Genomic DNA, 19617 nt, shown 5'->3' on the forward strand with positions numbered 1-19617 from the left:
AAGTCATATCCACCACTGTTCCTCCCCTTCAAGAAGGCTGACAATAACAGACTCGTCAGTAAACTTTAGGATGTGTCTGTTCTTATAGTCGCTGTGACACTCGTTAGTGTACATGTTGTAAAGAAGGCTGACAATAACAGACTCTTCAGTAAACTTTAGGATGTGTCTGTTCTTATAGTTGCTGTGACACTCATGGGTGTACATGTTGTAAAGAAGGCTGACAATAACAGACTCGTCAGTAAACTTTAGGATGTGTCTGTTCTTATAGTTGCTGTGACTCTCATTAGTGTACATGTTGTAAAGAAGACTGACAATAACAGACTCGTCAGTAAACTTTAGGATGTGTCTGTTCTTATAGTTGCTGTGACACTCATGGGTGTACATGTTGTAAAGAAGGCTGACAATAACAGACTCATCAGTAAACTTTAGGATGTGTCTGTTCTTATAGTTGCTGTGACACTCATTAGTGTACATGTTGTAAAGAAGGCTGACAATAACAGACTCTTCAGTAAACTTTAGGATGTGTCTGTTCTTATAGTTGCTGTGACTCTCATTAGTGTACATGTTGTAAAGAAGGCTGACAATAACAGACTCTTCAGTAAACTTTAGGATGTGTCTGTTCTTATAGTTGCTGTGACACTCATGGGTGTATGTAACGGTAGCGAGTGAGTCGAGTGCTGTACAGTGAGTATACCTCACTCCCCCGACGCCTTAAGAGGCGCACTAGCGACTGACGCTAGCGCCCATGGGTTTTAGCCTCCTTGCTAGCATGCCCACCTCCCATCTCGAGAGTCGCCGGTTCGAGTCCAGTGTGAAACACAACACAGAGCGGTAACATGTACATGATGTAAAGAAGACTGACAATAACAGACTCATCAGTAAACTTTAGGATGTGTCTGTTCTTATAGTCGCTGTGACACTCGTTAGTGTACATGTTGTAAAGAAGGGGGGAGAGACAGCAGCCTTGAGGGGAACGGGTGGATGAGTAGAGCGAACACCATTAACTCTCACACACTGTGACCCTATCAGTAAAAAAGTCCAGTAACCAACCAGTCAGGTTAGGATCCAGTTTAAAATGACACATGAGCCTCTCTGTGAGCAGGAATGGCTGGATGGTACTGAATGTTGAAGAGAAATCAATAGACAAGAGCCTGGTATGGGTCTGGGGTTCGTCCAAATGCCGATACAAAGAGTGTAACAGTGTGATGACAGCATCCTCCACAACTCTACCAGACGTGTACACAAACTGTACTGGATCTAATCGTTCTTCCACTCCTCTACAAGACGTGTACACAAACTGTAACGGATCTAATCATTCTTCCACCTGCATTAACAGCTCATTCTTCATAAGCTTCTCAAATGACTTCATAACGAAAGAGGTCAAAGCTACTAGCCTTCAGTCATTTAATTATGTATTAATTATGTACTGAATCAAACATCTGGGTCTCTCTCGCTCTCTTTTTCTGTCATATTTATAGTTCATAAAGCGCAAAAATGTGTCACTGTGTGAACACACAGTCACATGCCTTGGTTTATGTGTCTTTATACCATTTCTACCTGACGTCTGGAACATAATGAGAATGAAGCGGACTGAAAGGTTTATTGTTGTTCTGATAAGGTGAAGTTTGATCTTTGCACTTCATAAACCAGGAACTAACTTGTCTGATTCCTGCTCTTTGAACTTATGGTGTATAGCTGTGTCTCTCTATGGAGGCTGAGACATGTTTGGAGAGAAACATTTTTAACAGAAACATTGGAGTAACCCAGTCAAGAGTCATTAAGATTTTAAACATGTGCTGTGAGTTCTGAACTAGGGAACCAGAACTTTCCAAACAGTTTGGACTGATGGTGAACTGGACCTGTCTGACTGAAGACTTACATAGTCACCTGACAGAAGGTAATCTTCTCTACTTCACGCTTTTCACTATTTATAAGAAAAACATTTTGATCATTTTTATTCAAACATGGTAAGCTTTATATATATACATATATATGCATTTTATTCATGTGAATTTCCCATTTTCTGCAAGTCACTGGTTGAGCGTTTGATCTGGTTCCTGATCATTTATAATGGCTGGGGGGAATCACTGTCTCACCTTAAAATGCACGCACACTTTATGTCAGTAACATAAAGAGAGTTAATTGTTATGTTTGACAGATGAGGAGTTTATTGGGAAGTTCAGTTTTTAAGATGGGCATGAATCTGACCAGAATCAAACAAATGAATATGGTCAACACACGCTATATGTTTGGTCTCTGTACACACACTGCTGTTTATAACTGAATGTGACTGTGTGTGTGTGAGTGCAAAGGACTAAAACAAGTGTATTCTCTGTGTCCACAGACCTGAACAAGTCTCACTGGACATTGTGAGAATGGAGAAAACTAAAAGGACTGACTGTGGGGACAGAGAGGAGAAGAACACTGTCTGTAGAATGAGTCAGTCTGGACAGTGTGAGGAGGAGGATCCTGTTGACTACAGGACACAGAGACCAGGATCTCCAGTACCCAGCTGTGTGTCTATGAAGAGTGACAGATCCATGCATAAACCTCCAGACTTCAGCAGAGAAGCAGTCTGCTCTGAGTCACAGTGAGTGACTGTATTAACTGCATGTATCATATAAATTGATATTAACACTGTGTATAATATATTCATACTGACAACGTCAGTGTGTATAAACACAGCTATAGAGAGATCACACAGGTTACAGTGAGATGTGTGGATATTTTCATTCAGATATTTGGAATCAAAGAGAGTGAAACTAAAACACAAACAAAATGCTGTTCATATGTTGTAGTTCTTGGCTGTTATGAAACCAAACATTGATATGATTAAATGAAGTAGTCACAAAACACCAGGAAATGTCACATACTGATTCAGTCACTTTACCTGTAAACTCCTCAGTGATTTTCAGATGATTTTTCAGCAGATGATTCCTTTATGTCACTCTGTCACATTGACCAGTGTTTATGACATGATATGCTGTATATTATACACTGACTTACCTGCTCAATTCTCCAAGACCTCAGTCTCAGAGACCAGGATCTCCAGTACTCAGCTGTGTGTCTATGAAGAGTGACAGATCCATGCATAAACCTCCAGACTTCAGCAGAGAACCAGTTCCCTCTGAGTCACAGTGAGTGACTGTATTTATACTGTATTAACTCTATGTCTAATATAAACAGATATTGACACTGTGTATAATATATTCACACTGATAGTATAAGTGTGTATAAACACAGCTAAAGAGAGGTCACACAGGTTACAGTGAGATGTGTGGATATTTTCATTCAGATATTTGGAATCAAAGAGAGTGAAACTAAAACACAAACAAAATGCTGTTCATATGTTGTAGTTCTTGGCTGTTATGAAACCAAACATTGATATGATTAAATGAAATGGTCACCAAACAACAGGAACTGTCACATACTGATTCAGTCACTTTACCTGTAAACTCTTCAATGATTTTCAGATGATTTTTCAGCAGATGATTCCTTATTGTCACTCTGTCACACTGACCAGTGTTTATGACATGATATGCTGTATATTCTGCACTGACTTACCTGCTCAATTCTCCAAGACCTCAGTCTCAGAGACCAGGATCTCCAGTACCCAGCTGTGTGTCTATGAAGAGTGACAGATCCATGCATAAACCTCCAGACTTCAGCAGAGAACCAGTCCCCTCTGAACCACAGTGAGTCTCCTCCATAAATGTAGCAGAACTGACTCAGTAAGACACTGAGTTCCCATAAAAACATGAGAAAATATAAATGTGTGATTGACTCCACTCACAGAGGAGACAAAGCTCACATAACAGGACAGCACAGTAAAGACCAGTATCAGTCAGTACTGGGAAAGAATGATAAATTGGTGTGTAGGGTGTGTGGTAATACTGGAAGACCCAGTGCACAAAAATCACTGCAGTGCAATGTCTCTCCCTGTATAACAGCCCTCATTCATTACTGTGGTTTCTACAGGAACAATTATACAAGCACTAAATAAACCCAGTCAGCCCCATTCTTTACACACCATTCAAATCATTCTCATCCCATAAGGACACAGTTCACAACCATCAAAACTGTGGAGAGAGATTTAAGGAACAATGATTTGGATGACTTATTGTTTTTAATTGGAATTAACACTGATCAAGAATTGATTCTCTGTCTGAAATTCTGTCAGTAACCAAACTGAGCAGCCGGGGCCTAAAGGTTAGTGAAGTGGGCTTGGGGCCGAACCATTGCTGGTTTGATCCCCGGACAGGGAGGAAAAATGTGGGCAGTGAATTAACAGCACTTTTCCCTCAATAGACACGGCTAAGCCCTAAACAGCTGTCAATCATTATTGTTACACTTCATCACTATCATCCCAACTGTATATGAGCCCTAAACTCAACTACAAGGCTGATGAGAAGGGTTCAGTCTGCCAGCCTTGATGGAGTCATATGACTCCCAAAGAAAGTATCTGTCAAATATGGAAACTCAGGTCTGATCCAGGATCAGTCCAAGTGTGGTCTGTGTCAGCAAGTTCTGAGAGATTATGTTTTTTAACCAACTCTCTCTCTCTCTCTCTCTGTCTCTCTCTCTCTCTCTCTCTCTCTGCAGTGTGGAGACAGATCTTATTGAGAATCAATCTGGATGCAGCCAAAACGGCCAACATAACACATCTGTGTCTGAGTCAGATGATGTCCTGCTGAGAATCATTGAGGGTCATAAAACCACCCTGAAAAAGAAGTATGAGTGCTTATATGAAGGTGTTGCACTGAAAGAAAACCAAACCCTCCTCAACAGCATTTACACAGAGCTCTACATTACAGAGGGAGAGAGTGAAGGAGTGAATGAGAAACATGAGGTTTTACAGATTGAATCAGTATCCAGGAAATGGGTTTCTCAAGACAAACCAATCAGCTGCAATGACATCTTCAAACCATTGTCAACCAACAGACCTAAAGAGCAGAAAAAAGCCTCGTTTAGTCAGGAACCTGAAGGGGACAGAAAAAAGCCAGAAATCAGAACTGTACTCACCAAGGGCATTGCTGGAATTGGAAAAACAGTCTCTGTGCAGAAGTTCATTCTGGACTGGGCAGAAGGAAGGACCAATCAGGACATTGCTTTCATGCTGGTTCTTCCTTTTAGAGAACTGAACTTGGTTAAAGATGAACAGTTCAGTCTTCATGGACTCCTGTTAGAGTTTCACCCAGAACTGAAGGACTTGGATCCAAAGAAATATAATGACTGTAAAATGCTATTCATCTTTGATGGTTTTGATGAGAGTCGACTTCAGTTGAATTTTTGTCAGAGTCTGTGTGATGTGACCACAACATCATCAGTGAGTATGCTGATATCAGACCTCATTCAAGGAAATCTTCTTCCCTCTGCACTCATCTGGATAACCTCCAGACCAGCAGCAGCCAGTCAGATCCCCTCTCAATTCATCAGTCGTGTGACAGAAGTCCAAGGATTCAGTGATTCACAGAAAGAGGAATACTTCAGAAAACGAGTCAGTGATGAGAGTCAAGCCAACAGAATCATCTCACACATCAAGACATCAGTGAGTCTCCACATCATGTGTCACATCCCAGTGTTCTGTTGGATTTCAGCCACTGTGCTTCAGGAAATGCTGCGTCAAGACAATGTTAAAGAGATCCCTAAAACTCTGACTGAGATGTACACACACTTCCTGCTCATTCAGACTAAAATGAAGAAGCAGAAATATGAGGAGAAAATTGAGACAGACTCAAAGAATCTTCTGGAATCAAGCAAGGAGATCTTTCTGAAACTTGCCAAACTGGCTTTTAATCAGTTGCTGAGGGGCAATATCATGTTTTATGAAAAGGATCTGAGAGAATGTGGCATTGATGTGAGTGAAGCCACAGTGTACTCTGGGATTTGTACTGAGATCTTTAAGGAGGAATCTGTGCTTGGTCAGAAGAAGGTCTACTCCTTTGTGCATCTGAGTGTTCAAGAGTTCTTTGCTGCTCTCTATGTGTTTTACTGCTATGTAAACAGGAACATGGAGGCACTGGAGTATTTTATGCAGGAAGAGACCAGAATGGAGCCAAAATATCTTTGGTTGGCTGAGTTGCTGAAGAAAGCTGTGAATAAATCTCTGGAGAGTAAGGATGGACGTCTCGATCTGTTTGTCCGCTTCCTTCATGGCATCTCACTGGAGTCCAACCAGAAACTCCTACAAGGCCTGCTGACACACACACAGAACTACCAAATAAACATCAAGAAAATAAGCTGTTACATCAAAAAGCTGAATAAAGATGGTGTCCCGCCTGAGAGATGGATCAATCTACTGCACTGCCTGACTGAAATGAATTATAACTCTCTCCATGAAGAAATTCAGGCTTTTGTCAAGTCTGAAAATTACAGAACTAAACTCTCACTTGCACACTGCACAGCACTGGCCTACATGTTTCTGATGTCAGAGGAGGTGCTGGATGAGTTTGACCTGAAGAAATACAAGACATCAGATGAGGGTCGTAGGAGACTGCTCCCAGCTGTGAGGTGCTGCAGAAAAGCTCTGTGAGTTTTTAGTTTGACATGTTTTTAAAAAGTAACACTCTTATAGTTGCATTATATGAAAGGAAAATGAAATATGGCTGATCTGTGCCATGTTCCAAGATGCAGGTATGTGTTTTTGGAAGTATTCTCAGTTTGTTTTCAGTTTTGAAATTATTGGATATCATCAAATATTATATACCATAAACATTACAGGAGAGAATAGATTCATGGAGGCAAACTTACATACATGACATTACAGTATATGGATGATGGGCAGTGAAATATCTGTGCATATAAAATATGCAGGTTGTGTGTTATACATTATTATAACTGTTTTTATCATTATTTTTAGTCTCCTCAGTTTTAATAGGTCTGATACCACAGTACATAGGCCAGGGCTTTTCAACTACTCATTCAAATGGGCCGGATTTCAGAACCAGACCTTGTTCATGGGCCAGAAAATGTTTGAAAGCTTTTTTAAAAAGAACTATTTACATTAATTCAAAACAATTACAGCTTTACACCTATTTACATTTATTACACATTTGGAAATAGTAAAAGAACCTTGTTTGTCAAACCAGGGTGTAAAACAGTGGTTTTCATGGTCAATGTTTCAGTTCAGTGTTGACAAAGACATTTTTATCAGCCTTAGAACAGTTTGTAGCTGACGGATAGGTTTTGACTTTGTGAACAAGATCAAAATCATAGTCTGTACATAAAGATTAATATAGGAAAATTTAAATACATTTCAAGCTCTTGTGACTCTCTCTCTCTCTCTCTCTCTCTCTCTCTCTCTCTCTCTCTCTCTCTCTCTCTCTCTCTCCAGACTTGCTGGCTGTAATCTCACTGAACAGTCCTGTTCATCTGTAGCCTCAGTTCTACAGTCAGTAAACTGTCCCCTGAGAGAACTGGACCTGAGTAACAATGACCTTCAGGATTCAGGAGTGAAGTTTCTCTGTGTGGGACTGAAGAATCCACACTGTAAAGTGGAGATACTGAGGTCAGTAATAGTCGGGAACTGAAAAGATATTTTTAATAAAATGTTTTGTGTCATTTCTTTACACTGGATTTGCCTGTGGATTAGATCTCTAGCTGAATTAATTCACCTAAATTTATCAGTTTTCATGTCTTTTCTTGTGTATCTTTTGTGTGGTCTGGATTAAAATGATCTCTTGTTATGTTGATTTATATGCTGAAATCTTGCTGTGCTGTGTCCCAGTGTGAAACAGAAGACACCACAGGATAGAACTGTACTCCACAACTAGTTTACATTTTACTTGTTCACATTTAACCATTTACTATACAGGGGCATCAGGAGCCTTGTATTTAAAGAGATTGACCAACAGTAGTTTACTGAGGTTACACTATAATAAAACATACAGTATGATTATAAGAGACATCGTCATGCTATTGTCACCCATCCTATAAACCCACAAACGACAAACATGTCTTTTACTGAAACAGTAGTCAGGGGTTGGGGGAAAAGAAAAAAATAACCTCATAAGGCATTTTGAAGATTTCGACCTCATTGTAATATTCTGATATGGCGAAGCAGAAAACAAATTAAAGTCATTTGATGCGTAAACATCACTGAACCGTAACTATATCAGTGAAAGAATGATCTCAGAACAGACGTCTACAAATCCCAGCCATGGTGACTTGTGGGGCGCTGCTCTGTGGCTGCCTTGCTGTGTTTCACACTTGGCATTTGTATGTTTTTATCGTGTCGTTTATGCTCCTTACTTCAGACTTTGCCTGTACTGAAGTTTCAACTATAGGTTTCGCGTTATGGTGCTGGGATTGGATTGTTTATGGTGATTTTAAACATATATTTTACCCAAGGACGCAACCATGGTTATGTTACTGGTGACGCAGCCTGTGAGATCCAATACAGCAGAGAATTCTAACTGTCGTTTCACGATCACATATCTCCAGACTATTCAGCCGTTGTAGACTTGATACCGCACTGTCTTAGAACAAATCCTAAGAGAGGTACTACACAGACGAAGCGAAAATGTGGGTGTAAGGGCGGTATTCATCGAGTATGTCTGTTGGTCTGTTAGGAAGTCTGTGATGTTGTGATGAAATGCCTTGTGACTGTGCTGCAAACTAATTTTCCCATGGGAACAAATACTATCTATTGTGACGGCCTCTGCTCTGTATCTGTGTTGGGTGCAGTTGGGTGTTGGAGTGGGAGGGCCGTCCTGGTTGATGTTGGGCACCAGGGTGTTCTGATCTCCAGGTGTATAAAGCCTAAAGGGAACTGACGGTTCTTCCCCTCTCTTGCCCTCCCCCCTTCCTTCTAACTCTTTTCTGTTTCTCTTTTCCTCAGGTCTCCACCTTTTGTTTCCTGAGGATTTTGGTTGCTCCATTTCAACACCCTCACACTTCTCTAACACACATCCATACCTTGCCTACACTACTGATACTACTGACTACCAGTCTAATTGTTAAATTATGGGTGTTTTTCCTTTTATAATAAATTTGCTTTGTCCTTAATGTGATCTGTGCGTGTTCTGCCCTTCTTTTTGTCACCTCTTTTGAGCCGAGTCGTGACACTATCTATCTATCTATCTATCTATCTATCTATCTATCTATCTATCTATCTATCTATCTATCTATCTATCTATCTATCAAATAAGCAAAAAAAGATGATTCTTGGCTGTCATCGCTTGGCAACCTAACAGCCAATAGCAAATCTAGAGACTAATTTCTGAAGTCTGCCAAAACAGCCAACGCGCACGGCAAGTTTCTGAGGTAAAATTAGAAGTAACCGTCAGTGTCAGAAAAGATTGGAAATAACTGCAATCGACTCCACTGTCTTCGTCCTCCATACGTTAAAACACAATGTAAGTATGCGTTTTGTGTAATGTAATGCATTAATAATGGGCGAAATATTTAAATGATCCGTTTAGAATTCAAACGGTTTTCTGCTCCGAGACACATGTTAGCTATAGCATGTGTGGGGATTTTCATTCCAGATCGAACAGAGAGTAGATGTAATCGGCGCGTATTGAAAAGTTTGAAATTACAGCAGGCTCCGTCATCCGAACACCCAGTACTTGGTTGTTTCGTCGAAATTGTTTATACGAGAAAAGGGAACAACAGCCCGATAATTATCTTCCAAGTACCTTACCAGAGCAAACTTTTTTTTTTACTGTGTGAACAAAGGCTAACTGTAGGTTGTAACTGTAAAGCTGCGTTTTACCGGAAGCGAAATTCGCGGGTTTTGATTGCTTGCCTTCGTGCGACGTTACAGCAAGGATTTTTGAATACACCAATCAGATTACTCAAGAAGGGCTAGGGGCCACGCCCCCTTCCCAGGTATCTCTTCAGTCGAGACGGAGGACAAGCTGATCATGTGATCAAAATGCTTGCTCTGATGTAATATAATTGTTTCAGTATGATCATGTCCAGATAAACAGTGTGTGCACTTCTTTGGTCATGCAGTTATAGCCGGCAAAATATAATTAATAAAAACTGACCAGCAGGAAGGCAGAGAACTTTCTTTAAGCAACATACAACTTTAAAAATTAGTGTTTTTAAACTGAATATGAATTTCATGTTCAATTTAAACACTTATTTTTAAAAGAAACGCTAGTGGTTCAAATGTTTTACAAATGACTGGACATTTAAAAAAAAATCAATGTATTCTCTTTAGTGCACTTTGTACGTTGTTAATTGATGAATCGAACAATTCATTTAATTATATTTCATTATTTTTGAGTGCATTCTCAATGTACAGCACTTTCTCACCAAGTGCAGGTATTGGGTTTGTTGAGTTGAGACTAATTGATAGTTGAAATGAATAGCAGACAACACCAGTTACATCCTATTGGTTTCAACTGGGTTGAACTGGTGGAGCAGCCACTGCCCATGGCTCTATTGGTCTGAACGGGTTTAAAATGGTTTAAACTTGTATTCTTAACTGGGCAAACCAATAGAATCTCAAAACCCAGTTGGAACTAATAGAAACCAGTAGAGACCAATAGAGACCAGTTCATCCCAATAGACTGGCTACTGGTTTTTCAACTGGAATTTCCACTAGGGCGTCCACTTTCTCTCTCTTTACACACAGTGTACGTATCCTTTCTGTGTATTTGAATGAAGAGATAATCAGACAAATATTTCGACTATCCATCTTTATTTGAGCTCAAACGGTTTTGTATTTAGTCTGTGACACGTTAGCCGTAGCACGTGATGGGATTATTATTCCAAACCTGACAGAAAAGCGAGAGACTCATTTCTCAAACCCGCGAACTGCAGGAACAGAAACGTAAAAGACCGAGCGAGTTCTCTGAGGTAAAAACTGGAGAACGGGAAAGAGTCCAGTTTGTTAGAAATGACAGCAGCACCTGATTCACTGTCCGTTAACATTCAAAGTAAGTCTTGTTCCCTCAAGCAACATAAAAATGCATTTTTATATGAGTCACCGTATCTCTTCCAATGTGTGTTCAAACGGTTTTGTAATTAGCCTCTGACACGTTAGCTATACTATGTGAGGGGATTCTCTCTCCAGACACAGCGTGTCCACTTTCAGTCGAAGACCGGAGAAATCTCTGACTGAAATCTACTTTTCTCTTGCAGATTCTGTAGTTTGCTGTGTTCATATTGGTCATTAACTCGGTAAAGGTTTTTAAATGAATGGACAACTGAACTTGTTGGTAAAATAGGGAAGTACGGCTTTGAAAAAGCAGTGGAGACTTAATAGTGTGATTCAGGGGTTTAGCGGTATACGGTAGAAGACAGTGTATATAGAGAGAAAGTGAGGGGACAGGTTATTATGTTGGGAATGAATGTTGATCTCTAGTCATTTGCCTTATACTTCACTTACAGATCAATTTGATAGTTAACAAACGGTTTTCTTTGGTGTTTTGAGTGGGACAGGTTTGGATCTTGGATCAGATGGTAATTATTTTAAAACTAGTCAACTAGTCGTGTTATTATTATGTCACTTTGGTTGACTACTGTCACCTAGTTTAATATTTATGAATATGTGAATATGACTGTGAATATATAATTATATCTGTGTTTGTCATCATTCTCTCTCTCTCTCTCTCTCTCTCTCTCTCTCCCTCCAGACTTTCTGGTTGTGAACTCACTGAACAGTCCTGTGAAGCTGTAGCCTCAGTTCTACAGTCAGTAAACTGTCCCCTGAGAGAACTGGACCTGAGTAACAATGACCTTCAGGATTCAGGAGTGAAGTTTCTCTATGAGGGACTGAAGAATCCACACTGTAAACTGGAGATACTGAGGTCAGTATTAGTCAGTTATTGAAAATACAATATATGATCATGTGTTTTGTCTGAATTAATGTTTTAAGCAGGGATCCAGACTAACTGTTTTCAGAACCATCCTAGAACTTTCCTGAAACTTTGTCTCAAGTATCCCAAAGTGAAAACTGACTGTCCCAAATATGACTTTGCTTTTGTTTACATAACTGTTATATTTATTTCTCAGATGAAGTGTTTGTGTTGCTGTAATGTCATCAGCCATTTAAAAAAATATATGATTTTGACTCTCTATAGTTATGGATAGTCTTTTACCATGTATTTGTAAGAGTAACACAATTACACAGACAGTAATAACTGTTGTCTTCAGTCTGAACATTGATTTACTGTATTGAGTTTTCATACTGCATAATAGGACTGGAGAGACAAGAAAGCTGCAAATCAGTTAATCAGTCTATGATACCTGTGTGTGTGTGTGTGTGTGTGTGTGTGTGTGTGTGTGTGTGTGTGTTTTTCAAACCAGCAGCCCCTCTGTAAAGAACAAAGTATTGTCAGTGTGAGTTATGGTAAATGTCATTATTACTTTATGTGTTTAAGTGCTGACTAGAAGGGAAAACACAGAAACTATAGTCCATAAAAAGTGAGAACTTTACCCACACAGTTAATCACATCTCATTCTTCCTGGTGAAAGGACAAAAAGATTGAAACAGTTCAAATGTCCTCTTTGCTGCTCTAATAACTACACAGCCCAGATCAGGAGCTGTTTCATATGTTTAAAACGTTTATGTTCACACCCCAAAACTAAAAAATATCTTTCTCTCTCCGTGATATTGTTCCTGTCCTCATCTTGTGCATACGTGCCAACACTCCCGTTTTTCCCGGGTTTCTCCCATATTTCAGCGCCATCTCCCGGCGCCCTCCCGTTTTGTTGTTTCTCCCGGGAAACTCCCATCATTTGCATGGCCCTCAAACTTTATAATGAGTAATCATCATACACGGACACCTATTAGACGTTAGCAGTACTGTGATGGTTAAGTTAGAGGAATAGCACAAGCTAACGGAGAGGACATTACTTACTGCTCCCTAATGTTAGCGGAGGCCCACCCGTGCGGCACACACGGACTTGGGGCAGCTTACCAATGGCTCTTTATTTGAGGCACAGATGGATAGGGAAGCCACCAGAAGAGCTGTAATGTTTCATTCCCCCACACACACAACCTGCGCGCTACAAGGCTTTTATACTGTCCACTCACGTGCACACCATGTCATCATGCTCATTACAACATGCACACTCACATTCACTTATACACACGTACTTACAAGCATACAGCAACATACAACAACACACACATAAACTCAGAGGCAAATGCATACATAGACAGACTTATTAATATTATGTTTGTGAAATGATAAATGTCAATATAAATTGATGTATTTTGCACCACTGTGTTCAACTGCAGTGCCTCTGTGATATTTGTTTACTTATAGCCCCCCCAACCCCCCCCCCCCCCCCCCAAAAAAAAATCTCCCCTATTTTTAGACCTAAATGTTGGCAGGTATGATCTTGTGGTTAGATGACGAGTTGTCAGCAGTCATAGCCATAAGGATGAATTTGTTTCCTGTGCTAGCGGTATACGGTGGAAGACAGTATATAGAGAGAGAAAGTGAGGGGACAGGTTATTATGTTGGGAATGAATGTTGATCCCTAGTCATTTGCCTTATACTTCACTTACAGATCAGTTTGATAGTTAACAAACGGCTTGACTGGGACAGGTTTGGATCTTGGATCTGATGGAGATTATTTGGTACCACTGTACAATAAGACTACCCTTTTACAGGATTCATAAATGGTTTACAATTGGGTTATTAATTAAGTTGTAAACACCTTATAAATAATTAATAAGCAATTATAAACAAGTTATAACTCAGTTTTCAGACATCGATGCGGGCTCACTATTTGGCAAGATCAAGTCACTGCTGCACTGTCTGTCTATTCTGTTAAATCTCAGATCTTGCTTAGCTGACTTTATGTTCTCCTTTTATCAGTGAGCATGATAAACAGTCGGCTTCATCTCCTTTTTATGACCATTTGCTGATGAGCTACTAACATTTATAACTGGCAAACAGGAGCCTTATTGTAAAGTGTAAAACACATCAGCATTTACTAATGAGTGGCTGAATTTTCTCTAGAGTGAAGAGAGCGCCTTTTATTTTGCCAGGAGGTAACGTAATACTAACACATTAGGAGGGAAGTACATCATTCATGCAGACAATTATATTTACGGTAAACAGATTACATTAAACTATCACAAGAACTGACTACACAATGCAAGACTACATGATGAACAATACACATACACTTCCACTGGCCACAACAGGAAACAGAAACTGAACAATGGTGAACTGGGGTTAAACAACAGTCCATCGCCCCAAGGCATGCTGGGAAGCTCATCCCGTCTACCCCCAACATACCACTTTAATATGACTGCATACGTCATATCAAAACCCATGATAGTAATGAGGATGGCTGCTGATAGCATGCTGAAAATGTCATGGTAAACAATATTGCAGCCTTAGTGTATGAATTTGGTAATTTGTTATGAGAATTTGATATGCAATAACTGGATATGCCAGATGAAACTTTTTGACTATTAAGATATGTTAATGGTGGTTAAGTGCTAGTAACTTATTAACAAATATCTGAGGGGGTGACAGGTATAAATGCTGGCTGATGGAGAAGACAAAGTAAGCTAAGTAACCAATGAGATCAGAGGCTTAACAATACAGATAAATGTGGGATCACTATTTGGCAAGCAACGGGTGACTGTTGCGCTTTTTAACTAATGGTTTATAACAGCTTATTAATGATTTATAAAATGTTCACAACCTAATTTATAATCTAATTATAAACCGTTCACAAACCCTTTGTAAGGGTAGTCTTATTGTAAAGTGTTACTGATTATTTTAAAACTAGTCAAGTAGTCGTGTTATTATTATGTCATTCTGGTTGACTACTTTCACCTATTTGAATATTTATGGATATGTGAATATGACTGTGAATATATAATTATATCTGTGTTTGTCATCTCTTTCTCTCTCTCTCTCTCTCTCTCTCTCTCTCTCTCCAGACTTGCTGGTTGTAAACTCACTGAACAGTCCTGTTCATCTATAGCCTCAGTTCTACAGTCAGTAAACTGTCCCCTGAGAGAACTGGACCTGAGTAACAATGACCTTCGGGATTCAGGAGTGAAGTTTCTCTGTGTGGGACTGAAAGATCCACACTGTAAACTGGAGATACTGAGGTCAGTGTTAGTCAGTTATTGAAAATACAAAACTGATAATATGTTTTGTCTGAATTAATGTTTTAAGCAGGGATCCAGACTAACTGTTTTCAAAACCATCCTAGAACTTTCCTGAAACTTTTTCTCAACTATCCCAAAGTGAAAACTGACTGTCCCAAATATGACTTTGCTTTTGTTTACATAACTGTTACATTTGTCTCTCAGAGGAAGTGTTTGTGTTGGTATGATGTCATCAGCCATTTAAAAAAAGACACTATATGATTTTGACTCTCTGTAGTTATAGATAGTCTTTTGTACCATGTATTTGTAAGAGTAACAGGATTACACAGACAGTAATAAGTGTAGTCTTCAGTCTGAACATTGATTTATTGTATTGAGTTTTCATACTGCATAATAGGACTGGAGAGACAAGAAAGCTGCAAATCAGTCAGTCAGACCATGATACCTGTGTGTGTGTGTGTGTGTGTGTGTGTGTGTGTGTGTGTGTGTTTCAAACCAGCAGCCCCTCTGTAAAGTATTGTCAGTGTGTTATGGTAAATGTCATTATTACTTTATGTGTTTAAATGCTGACTAGAAGGGAAAACACAGAAACTATAGTCCATAAAAAGTGAGAACTTTACCCACACAGTTAATCACATCTCATTCTTCCTGGTGAAAGGACAAAAAGATTGAAACAGGTCAAATGTCCTCTTTGCTGCTCTAATAACTACACAGCTCAGATCAGGAGCTGTTTCATATGTTTAAAACCTTTAGGTTCACATCCCAAACTCTAAAATCTCTCTCTCTCAGTGATGTTGTTCCTGTCCTAATCTTGTGGTCAGATGGTGGGTGGTTTTCAGTCATAGCCATAAGGATGAGTTTGTGTCCTGTGCTGTGTCTTGTGTTTAAATCAGCAGTTAATCAGTATCACCACTCTCAGGACATCAGGGATTACACTGAAACACTCACACACACTCTCCATTTCATTACAACTGTATCTTACCACTCACACTGAGTCTCTCTCCCTTCCTTCCACACACACACACCTACTATCTCTCTGCCCCTCTCTCTCTCTCTCTCTCTGTAGGTTATCTCATTGTTTGGTGACAGAGGAAGGTTTTTCTTCTCTGGCTTCAGCTCTGAGTTCAAACCCCTCACACCTGAGAGAACTGGATCTGAGCTACAATGAACCAGGAGACTCAGGAGTGAAGCTGCTCTCTGACAGAAAGATGGATCCACACTGTCGACTGGACACACTCAAGTAAGTATAACAGGACCGCGTGTGTGAGAGAGAGAGAGAGACATATGTTTGTTTGAAAGAGGGAGTGAGTTCATTTGCATTTGTGTATGTATCTGTGAGAAAGAGTATGTGTGTGTGTGTGTGTGTGTGTTTGTCTGTGAACCAAACAGTGTCAAAACATTTCTTTGGTTAGAGTTAAGGTTAGGGTTAGGGTGAGGGTTAGGGATAGGTTAGTATTCTTTAGTTACATGAAACTTACAGAACTCCCCACTTAGATATGTATACAGACGTGTGTGTGTGAGTGTGTGTGTTTTGGTGTCTGCGTGACAGGGATGGTTGACTTGTATTTTTGTGTGTTTGAGTGAGAGAGAGAGAGTATATGTGCTTGTGTGTTGTGTTGAAAGAGGGAGCGTGTGTATGTTTGTCTGTACAGACGAGAGATTGCGTGTGTGTGTGTGTGTGTGTGTTTGTGTTGAAAGTAGGGATGTCGATATCGGATATCGGTCTGATACTCATATAGCTGGATCGGGTATTGGTGACAATGGAGCTGATTTATTCAGTTCTGTGTTATTCTATGCTTACGTCTATGTGCGCATGTCTTTAAAAGCAGCCGGTAGACCCATACATTTTGCTAAAAGCAGAGCTAACGTAGCATGGAGGGAGCTAACAGCAAAGGGTCAGCAGTTTGGAGGTATTTCACGCTTGCTACGTCAGCAAGTTCTATGGCAAGTTCTATTACGAAACGTCTGTAACGTGTAACATCTGAAAGTGCGCTGCTGCCGGGTTGAAATCCAATGTACCCACTGTGTCTTTGCAGCTTGCAATGCTGTTTCGCTGTCAAAACACAAATGTCCTGTTTAGGGGTAGCCTTCGTTAGAGTTTTTAATTTAGCGATTTTTTCACCAGTTTTATCAGGCAGACACCGGCAAACCGTGCTATAAAGCCAGTGTTTCATGGGGTGATGGTAGCACTGCAAACTATAACACAACCAACTTAATCAAGCACCTCCATAAGTATCACACCAAAGAACACGACGAATTCAACCAACCAAAAAAGGGGGGCAATTCGAAGAAGCAGTTAACTTTGTCGGGTGCATTGCAAAGACACGGGAAACTTGCGTTAAAGCGACAAAAATAACAAAAGAATTCATTGTTGTGAATGAGCAGTCATTGAAAACGAGGGCTCCTTAGCTTGTGACTTAGCTGTGATTTAATACTTACATTTCGTTCTCATTTGATGCAGTTTTGTTTTATACTGGAATTTTAATTCCTGACAAATTTGTTGCTGCATTAAAAGGTTTACACTTGAATTGTAATCCCTGTTCATTTTGAGGATTTTTTACTCAGCTGCTGGTGCATGATTATTATTTTAATGATAAAGAACTATCAAGTAAATTGATATATATTTGTATTTATTTGTTACATTTTGTTTTACAAAGTTAGGAAAGCGATGTTTAAGTCAAGCCTGATGTTGCCTTACACGTAAAAGAATGATCCCAGTCTCTTCCACACAGTGAGGTATACAGCTTATTAATTAAACACTAGTATCGGATCGGTATTCGGTATAGGCCGATACCTGATGCCCCGATATCGGTATCGGGACTGAAAAATTCGGATCGGTGCACCCCTCGTTGATGCACCTGATGTGTATGTTTATCTGTACAGATGAGAGATTGTGCGTGTGTGCGTGTGGAGAGAGGGAGTGTCTATATGTTTGTACAGAAGAGAGATTGTGTGTGTGTGTGTGTGTGCTTGTTACAAGAGGGAGTCTGTGTGTGTGTGTGTTCAAAAGAGATATTATCTCTGAGTGTGTGTGACAGAGAGAGGTCCTGTTTACACCTTGCACTAGATCCGATTTTAGTGACCCGATCACCGGTGGACAGCTCTAAAGTACAGGTGAAAATGCCCCCAAGATGCATTGATGTCGCACTGAGATCCAGTCGCTTAGGCCACATTTGGAGGGGGTCTTGGCCACATATGACCACATTATTTTAGCGGTGCAAACGCGAATGCGATCTCGACCACATTGAACAACCGCTTGCTCAACTGCCCCCTCTTCGTACACGGAGGTACGAGCTCATTCACGTACGTACTCATTCGTGGGCCAACAGCGTCATATTAAAGTGTGACAACAGGCAACAACAACAACAACAGGCAGAATGGATATTTTTTTGAGTTCTTCCTCTTTCTCTTTTAATTTCCGACAGACTAGGCACAGGAAATGCATTGTTGCTCCCACCGGTTCAAAACAACAATGTTTAACGTGAAAAAGTTTAACGTGGCTTAATGTTCCAAAACTGCGATCAGTGATCACCAAATTTCTCTCGGACATCTACTGTCAGAAACACTCCCTCCTGTCAAAAAATCAAAACTGAAATCCTAGGAGTACGGTCGTTATCTCATTTTAAACCTTTTCCTCTCCACTGACACACACAATAAGGAAACCTCTTAATGTGGCTTAATGTCCCAAAACGGCCATCAATGATCATCTCTCATCTCACATGTCATAAACACTGTCTCCTATCAAAAAAGCCAAACTGAAATCCAGTGAAAAGGGTCAAGTGTTGGAAATGATGTACATGTTTATTTGCATATAGAGCGGGGAAGTGAGATCCGATTGCAATTGGTCACTGGAGACACATGTGGAGACAGATTGTAAAGTCAGGAACTTTAAATGGACAAACTTTAGAGCTGTCCACTTGTGATCAGATCACCACAATCAGATCTAATGCAAGGTCTAAACAGGGCCAGAGTTTGTGTTCTTTCTTATGTAGATGAGAACAAGAGAGCGAGTGTGTATTTAGATGTGTGTGTGTCTCCAACACCCACGCATAAACATACACACACTGGCCCTCATTTATTGATTTAACGTAGAAAACAGCGCAGATGTGAGTGCAGAAATCATCTTATGACAGTTCGCGTGTGATTCATGAAACACTCGTATCTTGCCAATACCAGCATAAGAATGATCGGGTGTTGATAAATGTGGCGGCCGATAACGATCGTCATTTAAATATCATGCCCCCAAATATTCTCAGTTTAGATGCCTCGCCCCTAGAGTTTACGACATGGAGGGGTGTAATACGTCCGAGAAGAGGAAGTTCTCTGACCTCGAAATAGACATCGCTAGTCCAACTGAACCAATCACATTGCAAATCGTTTAGCCTACCTGTGGAAGCCCAAAGATGCCACGAATTAACATTTAATTTAGATTCCATTTTCTCATGATAACGTGTTATTTTTCTTTGTTTTCTCCAGATCTCGACTTATCTATGTCATTATCATGAAATAACAAAGCTTTGTTTTCTCGAGGTAACAACCTAATTAATTTGAGATCTTGAGCAAACAGTGAAAAATAA

The 19617-nt window shown here is 40.0% G+C and overlaps 1 protein-coding gene across 1 annotated transcript; it reads left to right on the forward strand.

The window, feature by feature from the left end:
* Positions 1-2522: 2522 nt before the first annotated feature.
* On the forward strand, positions 2523-19550 carry LOC115821748 (NACHT, LRR and PYD domains-containing protein 3-like). The gene is made up of 6 exons (XM_030785545.1): positions 2523-2590; positions 4642-6528; positions 7334-7507; positions 11589-11762; positions 16107-16280; positions 19517-19550. The coding sequence occupies exons 1-6, from the start codon at positions 2523-2525 to the stop codon at positions 19548-19550; spliced, it is 2511 nt and encodes an 836-aa protein (XP_030641405.1).
* The last annotated feature ends 67 nt before the right edge of the window (positions 19551-19617 follow it).

This window comes from Chanos chanos, chromosome 9 (assembly GCF_902362185.1).
Source record: "Chanos chanos chromosome 9, fChaCha1.1, whole genome shotgun sequence".
In the NCBI taxonomy this organism is placed as follows: domain Eukaryota; kingdom Metazoa; phylum Chordata; class Actinopteri; order Gonorynchiformes; family Chanidae; genus Chanos; species Chanos chanos.